Below are 20,387 nucleotides of genomic sequence, written 5' to 3' on the forward strand. Positions count from 1 at the left end.
ATGCTACAGTCACTTGTTCACTGTAGAATACATGTAAACATAAAATCACCCATTTGGTAGAGCTGTGCACTAATGTGAACAATAAACAGCACATGTAACAGTACAGTAAATCATTCTTGCACATCCAGACGTTCCTGTCTGTCTGGCCACATATTTTCATCTACATCACAACAGATGTTATCCCTCACAATGCAGCGAGGAAAGTATCTCCTGGAGTGGCGAATCCATCCTCTGCAGGACCCTGCTGTGATGTCGTCACATGCTGCATCCATGGCTGCTAGCAGGGCCATTTGCTCATGTGGATTTCATTTTTCTTGAGTACTCTGTCAGTTGTTGAAATTGAAACAGATTCAATATTGCCAAATACCGTGTAATTCTCTATGACAGCGCTTTGTATGTCTCTCAGCTTTATTGCATTGTTTGCAATGACCATTGCACAAATGGCTTCTTCTTGCTGTGGGGTAAAAAGGGGCCCTCTTCCGCCTCCGCGAGGTTGTCTTACAATCCTATGTGGTGCAGAGTGAACTTTTTGTGAAATTGCAAATACAGTACAGTAACATGTGATGTGTCTGAGATGGCACAGTACAGTACAGTGTATTACTGTTTGCATACCTGTTTTCCCTACAGAATGTTTGAATGATTGAACTGACAGTAGTTCTTCCAATATTGGGTTGCACTCTTCGACCAGCCTCCTCCATGGTGAGGCCGTGATTGACAACATGGTCCACAATTGTAGCCCTTATTTCATTAGGAATCCGCCTATATCTGCCTCTTCTCCCTCTTCCCCTTCCCCTTCCTCCCCCCATCCTCACCCCTCTTCCACGGTGCTGACCTTCCATTTTGTGTCACAGAAGTGTAGAAATGGTACACACTAGCTCCTGCGCAGTTTATATATGCTTGCCAATTGGGGATTCACAGGATTCATCCATTATTGACAGTGAACAAGTTGTTTGTCATTGGTTACAACTAAACTTTCACACGCCTCCTCATGAGTGACAGCTGTAATTCACCTGAGATCAATTGTTCAATTTCGGAGACATTTCCAGGAACAATGATACAGAAAGGTATAGGATTTGCTTGACAGATGGCCAATATTTGGCATGTGATAACTAGTTCAACAATTTTGTGTGTGATGACTCAAGCAATGGATGTATGACTATTAGTTTTATTGGGAACGACTATTCAGCATCCATAGGTATGATTACTTTTGACTGACATGACATAAGCAAATGGAAATGTTAGAAAGCAGCAGGGAAATGTATGGAAGCAACTGATTCATGTCCAAAATCATTTGCAGTTTGTTCAGAGAGAGGAGAAATTGCTACTATGATGTGCACAAATGACTGAGTGTTGTGGAGGTTGAACTAATAGTTATGAGAATTTCAATTCTGATCTGAGAAACGCACCAAAGCGACTGAGAAAAACGGTATCATTTCTATTCTTTGGTTTCTTCGTTAGAGTTATGTCTTATGGTTTATGTCTCTGTGTAATCCTTAGTTGCTATATCCCCGTGTCCAGTCAGTGTCTGTCTGCCCTGGTACCATGTCTTTGTTCCCTTTGTTGCAGTGCCTGCATGTGAGTCTGTGTCTTTAGTTCAGTCTGTGTTATGTTTCCTGTTTTATTTTGAAGGTCCATGTCTGATGTTAATGTATCTGGTTTTGCTTCCTTTGTCTCGTTAGGCCTGATTGGCCCCAGCTGTGTTTCCCTCCTGTTACCTATTCCCTGATTGCTCCCTCTGTGTATTTAAGCCCTGTGTTTCTCTGTGTTGTGATCTACCCTTATCTAGCTGTGTGTTCTGTCTGTGTAAGTGTATTTCTAGTTTTGCTACCCTTTTGAGTTCAGCATTAAAGCTGTGTTTTGAGTTACTCTCCGGAGTCTGCACTTTGGGTCCTTCTCCTGCCTTCACACATCCGTCACATAACAAACATGAAATTAGTAGTCTGATATCATGGTTGTCTTAAAGTCCAGCGGGCTGGCTTAGGGGATGAAAACGTAAATTCAGTTTGTTATTAACTTCATAAATAGTGCTATCATTTTTACTTTAAGTTTTCTAAAGATTTCCAAAATATGGCTGTATTTTTATTTTATTAGCATGAGGAGGGATTTGTTTGTATGTTTGTTGTGACTGGGCTTTCCACATTTCTCTGTCTCAACCAGCACCAACAAAATGATAATAAAAATAAGAATAAATAAGAGCCACTGGTAGAAGCATTTGGACAGAAACTAAAAACTAAACAACAAATATTCAGCCCAGACTGTAAGTATTTGGACATTTTGAATATTTTTGTTGTTCTTCAGTGTCTCTGCTTAAACACATGCATTGTTGACATAAATGATGAGCTTTAAATCAGTTTTGGAAGAACTTGAACGACTTCAAATACAGTTTAATATTTGTTAGTTTTTTTTTCAGCATTATGAATATTGTTGCATTAGGAGGGTTTAATTTAAAGAATAAATAAGTATCAGTACAAACTAAGCATTTCTTAATAAAAAGCAAACATCTATAAATATTTATGGTTTATGACTGTGGATGAAAGGAAAATAATTTTAGACGAGATGGACATAAACCTCATTCTGTCTGCAAAGCGCTTCTCGAGTGTTCTGCAGGATGCAGGTGAGAGGTTTCACCACAAGATGGAAACAGAAACAAAGGCCTGTGTGTTGTTCCTGGAGTATTTAAAAGTAGAATGGGAGGCAGAGCCTTCAGTGTTCAGGCCCCTCCTCTGTGGAACCAGCTTCCAGTTTGGATTCAGGAGACAGACACTATCTCTACTTTTAAGATTAGGCTTAAAACTTTCCTTTTTGCTAAGTTATATAGTTAGGGCTGGATCTGGTGACCCTGAATCCTCCCTTAGTTATGCTGCAATAGGTGTAGGCTGCTGGGGGATTCCCATGATGCACTGGGCGCTTTTTCCTCACTCACTTTGTGTTAATAGACCTCTCTGCATTGAATCATACTTGTTACTAATCTCTGTCTCTCTTTCACAGCATGTTTTTTATCCTGTCTTCCTTCTCTCACCCCAACCGGTCCCGGGAGATGGCCGCCCCTCCCTGAGCCTGGTTCTGCTGGAGGTTTCTTCCTGTTAAAAGGGAGTTTTTCCTTCCCACTGTTGCCAAAGTGCTTGCTTATAGAGGGTCATTTGATTTTGCGGTTTTTCTCTGTATGTATTATTGTAGGGTCTACCTTACAATATAAAGCACCTTGAGACTGTTGTTGTGATTTGGAGCTGTATAAATGAAATTGAATTGAATAGAACTGCTGAGTTATTTCAGCTTTGATGTAAACCTACCCAGACAGATAATGTGTAGCTGTCCTCACCTTAGTGATGGCAAACCTCTCAGTCTTTCTAGAAAATAAACTTTACCACAGCAGGAAAGGACTTTAACTCCCATTTGACTAAACATAATCAAACATTTTCACTAGTTGAGCTCTGTTTTTATTTTTTATTAAGGAACAAACAAAACAAAACAATCAATCATCAGATAAAAACTATTTTATTTAAATTATCTCAGAGGGTGAAAAATACACACATCAACAGTAATAGTGTATTTATTTTCTATACAAGCACTTTGACAAACACTGATGAGTTTGTTGACCTTCGACAATCTGTGTGCACTTACACTCACCAGCCACTTTATTAGCTATACATTACTAATATAAGGTTCCAGCCCACATTTTGTTTTTAAAACCATTTTTAATTCTTTATGGCAGAGATTCAAGTGTCACTGCAGATTTTGTTGGCTGCACATCCATGTTGTGAGTCTGTGAGTCCATGAACAGGACCGAGATCTGGTGACTGTGGAGGCCATTTGAGTAGAGTGAGCTCTGTGACATCACGTGTTGATACGTTGAGCAGGTAATATAGTGGCAGGTGAGTGAAGGTTTACAGTAAGTTTGTTTACACAGTCTTATTATGAGTGACCTTTTGTGGACAAAAACACCCCAAGTCCTTATAAATTATTATATTTATATTTAAGTTTGATATATCGTTTGATTTTGTCAGTTTGAATAATTACACAGTTGGATTAAGTTTGAACTTTTATACAGCTTAGCACAAACAAATCTACAGAAACTCTACAAACCTGTGACTTTTCAACACATTTCTGAAGTTTGTGCAATCAAATAAAGCATCTGTATCCAGACAGATTCTGTCTTTACTTGATTTTCTAGCATCCAGTTTTTGGTTATAGTTCGATAAAGCTAAAAAATGTTTGGTTTGTTTGTTTCCTTTTCTCTCTTGTATGTTTAGTTTGATACACTTTAATAATCATGTTACAGAGAATCGTTGTCGTAGACATCTGAAACAAAACAGAGAAAGAAAATGCGCCTTTATACTTGCACTTCAATTACAAATGACAAAAGCTCAGTCTGACTGGATTTTATTGCAGAGTATAAAAACGGAAACTTACCATCTGCATAGTCGACGTCATCATAAATGTCTTGTTCCCTGCAAAAGAATATTTGGAACTTGTGATATTCCATAAGCTTCATCAACAAGGTTTAAACTAAACTAGTTAAAAGTAGAAAAGATGGTTATATACAAGCCATTGCTGTGACGTGCATATTTTTTGTAACTGAGTGGATAATTTCAGTTTTAATGTTAGTTTATGAATACATGAATAGATTTCCAATAATAATATATGCTTCTGAGGCCCAGACAAAAACAAGGTTTGGATATTTAGATAAGATTTGTAAAAGACAGTTTCACAAAGACTACATGTGAAAAAAACATTTTATTCAACTAAAATAAAAATAAAAACTAGACTTTCAGAAAAAAGACAAAGCTAAAATAAAACAAAAACATGAAGCGAGTATCTTTAGTTTTAGCACTTGTACATTTTGTAAAACGTATTATTAGCATTTGGCTGATGAGGATTTGATGGGCAGTTTGTGTGTATTGGATTTTTGTGTTTTACTGGGTTTCCTGTCTCTTGCTTCTGTTCTCCAGAAACACTAAATAAAGGATTAAAACGAACACTGAAACTAATAAAAACTGAAGCAAAACTAAACATTTTAAGCAATTGAAACTAAACTGAAACAAGCAAACTGGCTCCTGAAATGAACTGACTGAAATTTTTTTTAAGTTAAAATTAAAAAATAAATAAATAAATAAAGCTAAAAACAAATTAGAAAATACAAAACTGTAATAACTTTTGTTACATTTTTTTTAATGGTTATTTATGATTTTTCATCTTGGCTCTTGCTTGATAACAAAACGATTTAATGTGATAAAATGATCCTCATTCGTATGTACTCCTATTTCATAAACACAGAAACAAGAAGAATAGAAGAAAAGTGAAAGCTCAGAGGAGCCGGAATCGGGGGAAAAAGACAATGCCTGAAATCTGCTGTGGATAATAAGCATTGTGGAAGCTGCTGAAGCTGTGGGAAGGGAAACATCAGCTCATCTAGACGGGCACTCTACACTTTAAGTGAGGTTTCCCCTTCCAGAGGATATTATTCTTTCCCCTGTTATCAATCTTATTTGTTACTGTGATCGACTGCCTAATGTTGAAGAATCTGTCTCAACCTATTAATAGGACCCAGAATAATATAAAGCTAAAGAAAGGAGAGGTGCAGTTTAATGCACTTTTAGCAATACATTAATAATTATATAAATCAGTAAATAGTTGAAGAAATCAAACTTTTAGGTGGTTATGCACATTTGTGTGTACCTGAATTCCACTTAAAAGGTTTCTACTTCCTGTTCTGCATGTTGTAATGAAAAAACGACACAGTCCTAGCTTGCACATTGCTTCGCATGCACACAGACAGCGTGTGTCCTCACACATCTAGTATACATGCAAATATACTTGCCAGGTCGGGGGGCAACCAATGTAAAACTAGGAATATGTTTAGTTATAAAATTTCAAATTCTTTTGTCCTTCAATACAGGTGTTCAAGTAACAGCCTGTATAAAATGAAAATATTTGCAAATTAATGTTATTTAAACCTCTAACACTGTCTACTACATTAGTGTTAGTTTTAATTTCAAAGATGGGAATTTATATAATAAATTCCTAGATGCAATGATCGGATTAAATTAGTTTCAACAGATCTTTTTAAACAGTATCATGCACTCGGACACACAGATGTGCACATCAATGACCCTTATATTATACATTTCATACACTAAGCTTTTATCTTTGACAATCTTCAAAAAACACACATTTAGTGTGATTTATTACTTCTTTACACTTTAAGGAAGTACATTGACATAGTCAGTCACATATGAAGTCAGGAGGATTCACTTACATTGGAAGAAGAAGAGATCTGGACACATAACCATCTGTGAAACAGGAGACAGCACAGAAATTATCACTATTTATTATCATCATTTGAAATATTGAAATACTTTTTGAATTATTGTCTGATATTACTACACAAAAATGATCTGTGTTGTGTTTTTATTACTCCATAAAGACTTAAAAGGCCGATGGGTATTGTTGTTGCCCTGCTGGGCTGGCAGGCGATGTGAATGTGATAGCTTGAGACCGAGCCGACGTAGGAGTTTCAAATGTATATAGCGTAGGTGTAGCTACTAAAAATCTCAAACGAGTTCGAATCCCAGTGACGTGACCTCAAAATCAAGGTGAAGTCCACCAGTACATCTTTACTTAGGTTAGAGGGATTGTTCTCTGTGGAGTTCATTCATGTATTGGCATATGTTAGTTCATCCTCACTAGTACTGTATCTTCTTGTATCCTGTCAAATCTTCATCTTCTTGTGTCATGTTGTCAAGTCCTTGTCGCTGTGTAATAACGCTTCCTCTTTTATTTTGGTAGGCATTTGTCTCCCGTGTCTTATATTTCATTTTTCTTTCTTTGTCATTACCTTGATTAGCTTCAGCTGTGTTTTGTTACTCTAGTGTTTCCATTCTCCCTGATTACCTCATTAGTGCATATAGATCACTAGTCTCCCTACAGTCATTGTCAGTGTCTTTTCTTTTGTTGTTGTTGTTGTTATAATTGTGTGCTTCATGTGTTTCTTTAAGAGTTTGCTGTTTTTATGTGTTACTGTGAATTTTGCTTCTTTTGTCCATAGACTTCTACCGTCAGTCTAATTAACAGTTATTTTTTTTTATACTTTGTCTGCATATCCTGCATTTGGATCCCTCTTTGCTGTGACTGTGACACTATGTTTTAAAGACTTTCATTGAACATCAGTGATTATAAAGGAATAAATTCTTGTAACTTTGTTGTTCTCTTGGCTTTATCTTTCTGTGGCACAAATTTGTGTTTAATTGAAATATCTTAAGTTTTATGGTAATATTTGGGTCAGGTTTAACCAACAAGAAAGGATATAGGAAGAAATGTCAATGGCCTGATCTTTCATCAAGCAGCAGCAGATCAACATATTCAGCAAATACTGTGCTGTAGAGAGAGAAGATGTCATTTTATAATAATTATAAATAATAAAGAAATAAACTAAAACTGTGTGACATCCCCTTTTATTATTACTAGAAATAATGTTTTATTTGGCTTTCATTTGAGGTAATTTTTTATTTAGTTAATTAATATTTTTGGGAATATGATTGCACTGTTTTGTTTTGTTTTTCCAGCATGCTCTTATTATTATTATTATTATTATTATTATTATTATTATTATTATTATTATTATTATTATTATTATTATTATAATCTTCACAGCAGTTTCTTGTCTAATCTTTGTTTTTAATATTGTCTTTAAGTCACCATTGACTCCTTCTGGGCCATGTTCAAACACATAAACATACAAATGGCTGAAATGTTTTAATTATAAAGCCTCTTCTGCGAAAGGTTTAGAAGATGCGTACATCTTTTACAGGAATTTTATTTCTTTTTCCAGAGGCCGTAATGAACGACATATGAAAAGAACAGTAAGAAAAGCTCATGACATCATATATTTGAAAAAGGACAAACAAACAAAATCCCAGAGTACTTCATGTTTTCTTAAACCAATGAACTGCAAATTCTACAAATTACAATTACAAAAGTGAATGAGATGCTGATGGTTTTACATACATTTCCCAAACCTGTTGCGACACAGAGCTTTCTTGCTGTTGGTGAGCTGGATGACATCCACAATCTCTCCCTGTGTTACAGGCAGATCTTTTGCTCCTGGTTTCTTTATGATGGAGTTAGGATCCACTAACATGGTGTGCAGCACCCTGAGTGGTCCATCATACTGGGAAACAGTCACAGTGGTCGAATTAAAAAAAAATAATGAAAAGGGCGATTCCCATTGCATGAGTAAAAAACAAACAAACATCTGAATTGATTGCAATGCAGATGGCACTCTGCAAAGTTTTTAAAAAGGTTTACCTTAAATTTTTTTTTCAAATCCTTCTCCACTTTGGGGTCTATGCTGAAAAATATAATATGGTATAACAGTTAATCACAAATGAATTCATTATCAATTTTCTCATTGTTAAATTTAGTTTTTCTTTAACACCATCTGATGTCACCAGTGACTAGATCTGCACACATAAAAGTTATTTTTATGATGAAAATTCACTAATACTTAGTCATCAATATCTCAGCCTTCTTCAAATTAATTGGGGGTTAACTGATACCTGATTTCAGGTGGCGGAGGTGGGAAATCTTCAGGTAGTGGTTGGACATCATCATAGTCATCTGAGAACCAAAAAAAAGTCCATAAAACAGATGCTAAAAGGAATAAATAATAGTAAATAATAAATGCTACATAATAAGAAATAATAATAAATATTATCTGATGAAAGAAACTGTTTCAAATATTTGTCATTAAAACTAAAATTTTTTAAAAGTACATAGCTATCACTTGCATACTGCAAGATTGCCAAGTAGCTCATAGAAATGTTCTAGAAAAGACAAATTAGGCACCAAATATATCCCTATACATTTTTCCACTAGAGAAAAATACAAGAGAAAAATCCTTTTGTATTTTTATATCATCTTAACTTGGCATAGATTGTTATTTGCACTTCACTGTGGTCTGCAGTCACTTACCCTCATCTTGAATCAGGCTGCAAGTTAGAGGAAACATACAAACAAGGGTTTAGTTGGAAGAGACGTGAGTAAAACTGAAAATGAAATTCAACTGAACAGATGTGAAGCTGCAGCAGAATTAGCAATCTCTTATCCTGCACCTGTCTCTGTTGTCGGAGTCCATATTAAAGATCTGTGGTGGGTCCGGGGGTGGTGGAGGTAACGCTTGTGAGTTTGATTTTTTGTACCCGTGTTTGATCTTCACTGCTTCATAGTCAATATCCACACACGAGTTGTTGATGTATCCATCTGCAGAGAAGTGCAACAACAAAATGAAGCACTGTGGCTTGATTGTGACATTTCATGATTATACGATACGTATTAGCCACACATAATCATCTAATACCCAGAATCTGATCTGTATATTAGATGATTATTACTTATTTTATTACTTAATAAAACTAGATTTATGCTAAATAGCCACAGCACAGAATCCTAGAAGAAAGATGAATCAAGTGTCTTTGAACATGGCATGGTTGTTGGTGCCAGGATTTTCCCAGATAGTGGTCCAAAAAAGAGAAAATATCCAGTGAATGGCAGTCCTCTGGGTGAGAATGCCTTATTGAGGTCAGAGGGGAATAGCCAGACTGCTTTGAGCTGATAAAAACACAACAGTCATGGAAATAACCACTTATGACAATCAGAGGATGCAGAAGAGCATCTTTCAACACAACATGTTAAACCTTGAAGCACATGGGGTACAGTAGCAGAAGACCACACTGGTTGGCAATCCTGTCAGCTAAGAACAGGAAACTGTGGCCACAATTAACACGAGCTCACCAAAACTGAACAACAGAAGATTGGATAAAAGTCTAGTCTGATGATGAGTCCTGATCTCTGCCGCCACGTTATGGTAGTAGAATCAGAATTTGGGATAAACACCTTGAAAGCATGGATCGATTGTATCAATGGCTCAGGCTTCTCTTCGTGGTGGGGGCACAGTTTGGGATCTTGAGTACCAACTGAGTATTCTTTGGTGCTTCCAGCAGGAACAAGTCACAAAGCTCAAATATATGACAATTAGTTCATTGTATTCAGATAGACTCCACAGTCAGTAGATGTCAATCCAGTAGAGCACCTTTGGGATGTGATTGAATGGGAGACATTACAGATGCACAGCTACAAATCTGGATCAGCTGCACCAAAATCTCCAAGGAGTCGTGTTGAATTTCTACTCAATTTCACAAAGAATTAAAGATATTCTAAGATCACAGGCACATCCAAAGGGGTAGCTAACAAAGTGAGCAGTGAATGTATATTTATATCCAGAGTCTGCATTTCTAACATTAACACAGGAAGCAGTTGTTTCTCAGTTCCATATGAGAATTCAACTATTGTTAAATGAATCCGTGCAGAGGGAGCAACAGCATCACTCTCCTGCTACATAAGCACGCTTACACCATAATGTGCTAAAGTTCTGTCACACTAACTGCATTTTGTTTACATTGTAACTTTGTGATACTTTAGACGTTATGGTCTCAAATGCTCAGTTGCAGATACTTTATATTTTTGAGGACATAGTAAAATAAATAAATAAAGTGAAAAGTTGTTGCCAGAGCCCTTTGAGGAAGTAAGGAACAGAAAAAATATCTTACAGAAGGAAGTACCGTAATTAACGACTTTCGGGGGAAAAAGTGCGAAAGCTGCACCAGGATACTTTGATATGCAGACTGGAGGGGCCGGAGATCAAACCATCAAGACTTCCGATTGGTAGACGCCCTGCTTCATCTCCTGAACCACAGCTACGATAATATCACCACCGACGACAATAACCAGTGTTTCAGATGGAAAACTTTGATGCAGAAGTCTCTACTTTGTTTGCTTTCTTTTTTCTTTTGATATTTTGGTACAAGTCAATTTATTCAAAGGCTTTCTTTATGTGATTGACTGAAATGTAAACTTACAGTTTCCATTCATAGTGCGTGCCAACCATCTGCCTCCCGGGTTACCCGTCACACGGAGGATCTCCACGCTGTCCCCCTGGTGCACGCTCAGGTCCAGTTTCCCTTCCCCATTCCAGTCGTACCGGACTTTGGCGGTGTGAATAACCTCTATCTCTCCTTGTAACTGCACGGGGGAAAGATATAATGTTTACACCAAAGGGATGAGGCGGAGCAGGATAACTTAACCATTAACCATTCAGGCTAACTTAAAAGTCATCTTTTCTCTCTCCGTGTCTTTACCTGAAATTTCTTCTTGAGCTCACTCATTTTTTTCTGAATCTCTTTCATGTCCTTCTCCTGTTTCTTCTTAACTTCTTTCATGGTGGCTTTCTCTTGCTCCCTATAAGAGAAGAATCAAATAAACAAACGAAGACCGGCCACCTTTTAAAAGAATTCCCCCTTCACAGATTTTGAGTTAGGTGCCTTTATTTTTCGTTTTCTGGGCAGATAAATGTTTCACACATAAGCGTTTTACACAAAAAGTTTTTCAAGTTCTCCAGTCTTCCCACATTTCGACAGACGTTGCCTGAATTCTGTCACAATGTTTTTGCTTTAACAGGAAATTCTGTATGTTGAATCACAGGAAATGAGTGTGACTTACTCTTTATAGTAAACGATAAATAAAGATGTAGATATCGTACCAAGGTGCCATTTGTTGCACTGTAACTTAAATACTGCACCACAGATCACTTATGAGTTGCAAAAATAACAGAAGCAGCAACAGAAACAATAGAAACTGTAGACTGCTTTCTGTTCATGCAGCTGCAGCCACATTTCTATTAAATAGAGACTCAGTGGTTTAATGGGGAAGACAGAACATTCATACTTACTCATCAATCATCTCATACACCTCGTCGTCATCATCCTGCAAGAGAAAAGCTTTTATTTGTACCCGTAAAGAGCAAAGACAAGTCATCTTGTACGGGATTATTAGATAAAAGCGGCACTTCTGATTACTTCTGATAAAAGAGTGCCTTTTTGTAGATTTTCAAAGCTTAAATCAAAAAATGATCAGAGCTGTTTATTTTTTGTGCCTTATTATTTTCTAAGAGTGCAATGTTGGTTTTAAACCTAGTCTATTAACAGATTCAGGGAAATGTGCACTATGTTCTTGCAAAGCGAGACTTCCACGGTGGTAAATTTTTCGTTTTTGCTTTTCTTTACTCACCCCATCAACACACTGTGAACTGTGTTCGCTGCAGTTCTCTGTAAAGTAACGCAAAATATAAATTATAAACCGATATGTGAAAACAGGGCATGTCCTCTAATAGAAAACACAATGTTAAAAATACCAAGCAGTGACTATAGCTCAGACAATGTGTCAGAGAAGCTTCAAGAACAAAACAAGTCTTCACCATTTTTGTCAATGTCGATATCGTCATAGGGATCCTGTTCGTCTTCGTCCAGGTCCCTGAAATCGACAATCAGACAGGTTTCTCTGATTACTGGTCAGCAAGTGCTTTGTTACATCTGTATTGACTCAGTAGGAAAAAGCTTAATTTGACTGTTAAAACCATCATCCGGTCAATAAGGTTTTTCTTTGAAAGTATACTTAGGTGTGTTCAAAATGCATTTTGAGAAACAGTGTTGCTGTGCAACAGGCGAATCCTTGCACATATTTTCTAATCTCGGGTCACGACTGCAGCAGCGGTAAACCCTCTGCTTCGTAATTCTTCAGCATCTCTTGCCCGCACTAGATGTAAATGAAGTCATTTGAAAGCTGAAACTAAGGTGTCCTATAATACTTGGTTTAAAACACTAAGAGTTTCACACAGTTTCCTTTGCATCAGTTCAGCAGCACTGGGCCTCTTACATAAGAGGCTCAAAACCAGACATAACAGGGCTTCACATCATCGTTGTGTTAACCCAAATACTTACGCAGAGGCAATCTGCCGCTGCAGTCTGTTGGGTTTGTCAGAGCGTTGTGGAGGTTTTGGAGGACTGACCACTGCCGGTGGTGCTACAGGTAAAGACATCCTTCTGCTTCCTGAGCCTACAAAGAGTAGCAGAGAAAAAAATCTTTGCACAATGACGTCACGACAAAATGAAATGGATGAAAGAAGTGTAATCCCACAAAAAGCAATCACACAAACAGCAGAAATTACTGCTTTACACACGCGATGTTTGGTGCTCTGTTTGAGTGTTCTGCTTTTTCCTTTAAAGTGGTTGAACAAATCAAGTTTTTAGCACATTTTTGTCACTGACAAAGCACACTGAGGACTGTCAGTGTCAGAATCTGTCTCATTACAAGATTTGAAAACAGATTCTTTTTAAAAGTCTCTCCTCCTTTTAAGAGTCTGATTTATTTTCCAATAAATCAGACTTAATGCTTGATTTACGTTCGGAGCTTTACCTCACCGCAGATTGCTGTTGTCCCTTTTAGATTTGATTTGGACAATTCTGACATTTTCAGCCATTGTAGCAAGAAAATTAAAGACACGGTTATGTTTCTGTCCATCTCCGTGACAGGACATGACAGCGTGAAGAACATCAGGTCCACTTAACTGAGCAGCTCAAAGGAAGTTAGTCATCATTCATTTTATTATTTGTATTCTGGGAGTTCAGTTAGGAGCGCCCCAGGGCAGCTGTGGCTACAATGTAGCTTGCCATCACCAGTGTGTGAATGTGTGTGTGAATGGGTGAATGACTGAATGTAGTGTATAGCGCTATACAAATGCAGGCCATTTACCATTTTACCATAAACTATACACCAGCCACAGTCACAGTACAGCAGACACAAACAAGTCAAGATGGTCTCACTTACTGTGTTAACTTAATATGATGGCGCACCTTATTAAGGGACTTGAACACCTGAACCAGACAGACTTACCATCACTCGTCCTCGGGGCAGGAAGAGCAGGAGGAAGCCCTCTCCTGTTCCTCCGAAACGGCTCCAAGTTGACAGTCGGAGGTCTTTTAGGTTTCACGGGCATCGGTCCTTCAGGGGGCAGAGGCCTCCTCAGTGGGGTCACTTCCCCCGCGCTCCTCTGTCGAGGCTGCTGTCTGAGTGGAAGAGGGGTAGAGGTGGGAGGTGGAACAGGAGCTGAGCTTCCAGCTCCTAGTCGGGGTACCTGGGGTACCTGGGGGACCTGGGGGACCGGGGGGACCGGGGACTTCTGATGCCTCAGCATCATGTTCTGTAGCATCTCCCCCGTCTGCTTGACTTTGGTAGCATCTGTTGGCTGAGTGGGGGTTCTGAGTCCAGCATAGGCAGGCGGTCGAGGGAACGAACCCGGTCTGGGAGGGATCGAAGCCGCCATCGGCTCAATTCTCGGGAGTCTCACCGGGCCTGGGCCAGCCAGATGAGGAGGAATCGTGGGTGAAAGTCTCTGTGTCAGCTCGCTCTCTGCCACTGGAAGAATGGCTCTCCCAAACCCAGGTCGAGGAGATTTCGGCGAGCCGCTGTCCCGGCTGCTGGTATCCGAGGTGCTGGATTTGCTGTTGAACTTGGCTCTCAGAGCCTTGACATCAACGCTGTCCCCCTGAAAACAACACAAGAGCAGAATCTCAACTGCAGCAGCTCTGCTTGTAAAGCAGGAAGTTAGCAGCGCAGCACAGAGCAAGGCATGCCCCCCACGCACACAAACACACACACATCAAACCCCTACGCTATCTTTACAAAGTGAGAATGCAGCGTGCAACAACACTGTTTCCTGGTTTGTTTTGATGTTCACAGAACTGATAGCTCTCTTTGCAGCACTTGAAACTTCTTGGTGAACTCTGAACACCAAAGAACCAAATGATGTGAGAAGTAATTATTATTAGATGTTAGTCAAGAATAATAATAATAATAATAAAAAAAGTAGATCAGCACAAATGCATTTTTAAAAAGCATGTGAGCTAAAGTCCTGTTTGCCGAGATTTTTGGTGAAAGTAAACACAGGGGGAAAACAAAAATCTTGTCACTCTTGAGAAATATGCTAAATGAAAGCATCTTCTAATAAAACACAATGTTATGCACTGAGGGCTCAACCCTGGGACCAGCTGTTTTACTTCTTACCCTTGGGTCATCTTAACAGGCTCATTAATTCGTACTTCAGCTATATTGAAGATAAACAGTAGTGCCTCAGTGCTTCACCATTAATAATCCTCAGTTTTACCATCACAGCTGACCTTGTTGTGTTTGGCTGTGTTTAGCTTCTCCGGCGACCTCAAATCACCTCCTTGAAATCTTTGACAAGAATTTAAATTTTGAACGTGATCTCCGAGCTCACCCAGTCTCATTTATTTCATCTAAGAAGCACAAATCAAACCTCTGCTGTCATTTAACAAGTTGGAACTTTTATTTTCTCCCATCTCGATTATTTGAACTCATTGTTCATGCGTGTTTCTAAGTCCTCTGGTTGGTTTAGATGCAGCAGCCAAACGCCACATCACCCATATTCTTGCTTCCCTGCATGAACTAGAGGTCGTTTTAAAATGTCGTTCATCACGTACAAATCCTGCTGAGACCTCGTTCGGTCTGTTGTCTTTGATCAGGACTTTTTGTTTTTTGAAATCCATTTTTCCAAAGCTTAAACTTTGGAAAAATGTTGTTGCGGTTTTGCGGATGACTGAAGATAGGATAGGACTGGTTCACATCAAAACTGTGGACCAATTTGCAATTGTGCATTTTAAAATAAAGTTATCAGTGCCAAAACCAAGTCTGATACCAGCGCTTTGTTTTGTCCATATTTGTAATCTGTTTGTTTCCCTGCAATGCTGCAAAATAACCTATTATGACAATCATGGCAGCATAATCCGAGCAGATTTGTTTGGATCAACACTTCCTCAAACACATTACTGGTTAAAGTCATTTTAATGGTGATGTATTGAGACCTAAACTGCACATCTTGCAGCTATTCTAAGTAAGTAAGTACAAATGAAATTATGACTTAAGATGACTGAAGATAAATATTGCAAAGTGCTTCACAACAACAAAGTTTTTAGTGGGAGTTCAATGGGAGCGAGTCCACCGTTACTCCAAAAGCTTTAGTTCTCAGCCTCGTCTGCTCCACATGCAGCGGGCCACATGACCTCATATAACCTGCTGGGGATCAAATCAAATCAAATCAAATCACTTTTATTGTCACATCACATGTGCAGGTACATTGGTACAGCACATGTGAGTGAAATTCTTGTGTGCGAGCTTCACAAGCAACAGAGTTGTGCAAAATACAATAATGTAAACAAGCAAAATACAAGAATGGCTACATCTGAAAATAATAATAAATATATGTACAAATATATGTATCAATGTAAACGTTTATTTATGTGTGCTGGTGAATGTCCATTTTTAAAAGGAATGAGTTGGAAATCGTAAATTACTCTGCTGCATCACTTTATTCAGTTCAGTTTAGAGTATTTCACATGTTCTCTAGCAAGCTGGCAGTAGACTATTTATAAAGGTGGATGACCTCACTGCTCCCTAAAAGTAAAGCCAAGACATATCAAGACACTGCTGACTCCAGTGAGGGCTTCCACTGAGTGAGAAAAAACCCCGTAAACATCAGAATATCTTTCTCCAAAGTTGTTTTTCAATCATTTTTAGTAGATCTTGTGAGTGTGAGTAGATCTCACTGATGTACTATCAAGCATTAATCAGACATTTAGTGTTACAAACACGGGATGTGATGTCATGCGTGACACCTGCACTGAAAAAGGCAGTCACGAAGGGAGCTGCTTACTTCTTCTTGGAAACTGTACCTCAAGATCTGCAGATCTGAGGGAACTTATGCAAGTTAAACGTGTGCTGTGTAAACTATTCGTTAAACTAATGTTGTTAATCGCTCTGACAACAATAAGAAAAGAAAAATTAAAAAGTACATTACTCATAGCCTGATCACTGCAACATCACTCACTGATTAATGCCCCATCTTGAAGCTGTTAGCCGAGGCTTTCATTTTGTCTTTGTATTTTAAAAGTCAGCATGGCGAGTGAGGAAGGGACCAGACTGAGAACTAGGAGGACGGCGCTCTCCGTGACATTTGGGACGAAGACACATTTTATTGTAGTTGTAGCTTCTGTACACCACTGCAGTGGATTATAAATCAAAGAACAAAGATGTCACTGAACTGATGACTGATCACAAATTTAGCATGAGCTGTTTGAGACTGACAGTCACTTTTATGCACAGCCTTCACATTTTAGTGAACTAACATCAATTTAAACATATATATAAAAAATACTCCTTTGAATGCTTGCATGAAAGAACAACTCACCAAATGCTGTTTTTTCCATTGAGTTGCTCTACTAGTCCTTTACTGCACCTGCCTTTAGCTGCTGCTTGTTTGAGGGTCTCTCTGCTTTCAGTTTTGTATTCAATAATAGAAAAGCATGCACTATTCGGTGGAGATCATGTGACTTACTTGGCCATTGAAGAATATTCTTTAATTGGCCTCAAGAAACTCTTGTTGCTTGGTTTGGGTCATTATCTATTTTCACAGTGAGGTGCTTTCTGATTGCTTCTGCAGCATTTGGCTTAAGCTGAGCAGAGAGTATGGTTCTGTTTGACACATAATGCTTTGGATCATGATCTGTTTCTCCCTTTCTTCATACTTTTCCTCATCATTCTGGTACAAGTTCATCTTGGTTACAACTGTCCAATAAGTTATTTATTTATTTACTCGTTTTTTACAGAACTGTTTAAGGTGGAGCCGCTTTTTTATGCTTTGCACCATTATGCCACACATGCTATTGAAGAGCCATTGAAACATTCATTACATGTGTGTTCATGTTAACCTTGCACAAGTTCGTTTTTATTGATACCTCTGTAAAGCACTTTGGGATACTACATAAATACGTTGTACTTACTGTTGTCTCTTTCTACGTGAACAGAACACTCACACCAAGGCAGACAGTCTTCAACATGTGACATGTTGTTGCTCACCTTTTGTGTAAGATGTTTATGAGCCAAGTAGGGGTGCAAAAAGGCTTAAGCCAAGGGACAGAGGAGGAAGGTACTGGCACGTTTTCCAGAGCTCACAAAAACAATCATATGACTTGCAGGAAAGCACCTTGATGACAGAGAGGTTTGCACCTGTGACCCTGGTGCACGAGTTTCTAGAAGTTACTGGCATGCGCTTCATCTGTGCATGACAGGGTGTTTTGCTTTGCTTTGCTGGTGACTGAGCACGGATCTCCCAACGCTTAATCAGCTTTTCAGAGGTCATTTCCCGTCTGATCGCTCTGTGAACCACAACGCACTGCTGCTAGCTGGTTGCTATCATACTGGCAGTTTTAACTAGACATCCACTGCATTTGAATATTTCCAAATGGCTGAAAATGAAAATGGACAGAACTGCAAACTAATATTAATTATTTAATTAATATTTCCAAGTAAACAGATGAGAAAATTAAAATAAATATATTATTTTTCCCCTATAACCTCAAGATTTTTATGCATTTTATGCATTTTACGTTTAGTCATGTTATTCTTAAAAAATGTTTCATATGGATGAAACAATGGATAATAATTAGCATCTCTGTGAAGCTTATATTTAAAATATTTTGTAGACATTGGGGTTTTTAAATGAATCCTTATGAAGTAAATCAAGAGAGGTTGCGTAGTGCTGGATGGTAGAAGCGGAAATAGAGAGAGAAACATTTTAGAGATCATTATTATTATTATCATCCTTTATTTATTCAGGTGAAAAGTCACATTGAAATTTAAATCTTATTTCCCAGTAACCCGGCCTTTCAAAATGCTCACAGCATCAAAAGAACCGTAAGGGAGATACAATCGAAACGGAAGCTGTGAAACATGAGGAATGAATATCTCAGCTGTTGACAAAATAAAAACAATAAACGAATCACACCATCACTCAGTGTCACTCGTTCAGGCTGTGAGCTGTGCAAAGTCAAAAAGTAGCTGAAGAGCAGGAAGTGCTCGCAACCACACACCTCCATACCTCAGCTAGCATCCTGCACCCGGTTACCATAGAAACGCATGCTGCTGTCACTCCTGCACCAATAAGCTGCAAGCTCCGTTCGCAGTTCGGGGCGGCAGCATCGCCTTTGTTACAGGGAACAAAGGAAGCAGACAAAAAACTTTCCCTCCAAACCACAAAAAAAAAAAAAGAAACACTCACATGCTCGCACACTTTCAGTCAGCGCGCGCCTGCTGCAGAGCAAACACAGGCTGACACAGTTAACTAGATTATTTTAAAAACCACAGACTGCTTGTGCAGGTGTGCTGCACTCAGGTCCTAATGAGAAAACAGTACTACTGTAACTCTACTGTAACAAACAAGACAGTTAAAAATACATATGCTACTGCAAATTTCATTCTTATGGTCAGGGTAAAACCAAGTTTTTTTTTTGTTTTTTTTTTAAATAATTACCAATTGTCTGCAATGACGTCCAGTTTAAAGGCCACACCATTCACAAGTAAAATGTCTTGATTTATTTTATCCCCAGTTCAGCTTTTCAGTCACCCATGAAGCCCAAGAATTATACTAATGTGTAAAATCAGAGTGGCCAGGGTTAATACTCCCTGCTGATGAGTAAAAAAGAAACAAGAAAAGTGATGGAAGAATAAAATCCTTTCCTAAAAGAGTTCATAACCTATGACTATGACTCTTTTTTTTTTGTCTAACAAAAAGCCTTAGGGTGCTTAACATTCGGATACATTAGAAAATAGGTAGCCATAAAGTTTAGTGTGAATCATTAACCAGCAACAGCCTTGTAATAAAACTTGCTTTCATCCGCTTGACCATGAACATTTCTTTTTTTCCTCTCTTCAACTTCCCCTTTTTTTCCCCTGTGAAACTGATCCAATAAACGCTGTTTAGAAAAACTGTGCCAAACTGTACTTGTCATGTTTTGTGGATATTGTGTTACAAAACTTGAACGTTTTAAAGATGGTTCAGTTATAAAAGTACATTTGTTCTAAGTGGAGGATACATAGAAACTGAGGTTAGACCTGTAGTGTTACAATAATACCTGCTGAGGTTCCTTCTACAAAAGTCTAGTTATTCATAAACCTCTTGGTGGTCAGGAGGAAATGGTCAGAGTTAAACACACAGCGCCTGAAGAGGATTGTGTAAGCTTCAGTGAAGGACTTCCTAATTAGTCCTTCATTAGTAAATTCAAAAAAAGAATAAATAAGAATGCCTTACCATCTTTTCCTTCAGTGATAGTTTATTAGTGGTCAAAACGTTCCATGTCTAGTAGTAACACCAGTATCCAGGCCGATGTAGCTGTGTGTGCTGCTGCACGCACAACCACACTGAGCTTACTGCGAATGAGGAAATGCTCTGCAATTCAGTGTGGGCAAGAGGGTGACTGATAGTGACACAACATAAGAATAAGAGCAGAAAATAATAGGCGCACCACTTTGTTTCATTTCGCCCTGAAAGGTCAGCCTTATCATAATGTGCACAACAACATCCAACCGGGCCTTACTAAGTGTGGCATTAATCTCACTGTGTGCTTTTGTTGATCTACTCTTTGTGT

General features: G+C 38.4%; 1 protein-coding gene across 1 annotated transcript; it reads right to left on the bottom strand.

Moving 5' to 3' along the window:
- Positions 1-3,482: 3,482 nt before the first annotated feature.
- On the bottom strand, positions 3,483-20,161 carry LOC147313540 (FYN-binding protein 1). The gene is made up of 16 exons (XM_086263180.1): positions 20,051-20,161; positions 13,783-14,434; positions 12,831-12,945; positions 12,308-12,363; positions 12,121-12,158; positions 11,783-11,817; positions 11,193-11,292; positions 10,914-11,076; positions 9,111-9,258; positions 8,971-8,987; positions 8,556-8,616; positions 8,305-8,347; positions 8,005-8,167; positions 6,257-6,290; positions 4,411-4,448; positions 3,483-4,299 (listed from the first exon to the last, which is right to left on the bottom strand). The coding sequence occupies exons 1-16, from the start codon at positions 20,051-20,053 to the stop codon at positions 4,274-4,276; spliced, it is 1,692 nt and encodes a 563-aa protein (XP_086119306.1). The 5' UTR covers positions 20,054-20,161; the 3' UTR covers positions 3,483-4,273.
- Positions 20,162-20,387: the final 226 nt, after the last annotated feature.

Source organism: Aulonocara sp. 'chitande type north' Nkhata Bay, linkage group LG15, assembly GCF_057382095.1.
Source record: "Aulonocara sp. 'chitande type north' Nkhata Bay isolate Kocher_YH1m ecotype deep benthic linkage group LG15, A_spYH_male_GT1.1, whole genome shotgun sequence".
NCBI classification, from domain to species: Eukaryota; Metazoa; Chordata; class Actinopteri; order Cichliformes; family Cichlidae; genus Aulonocara; species Aulonocara sp. 'chitande type north' Nkhata Bay.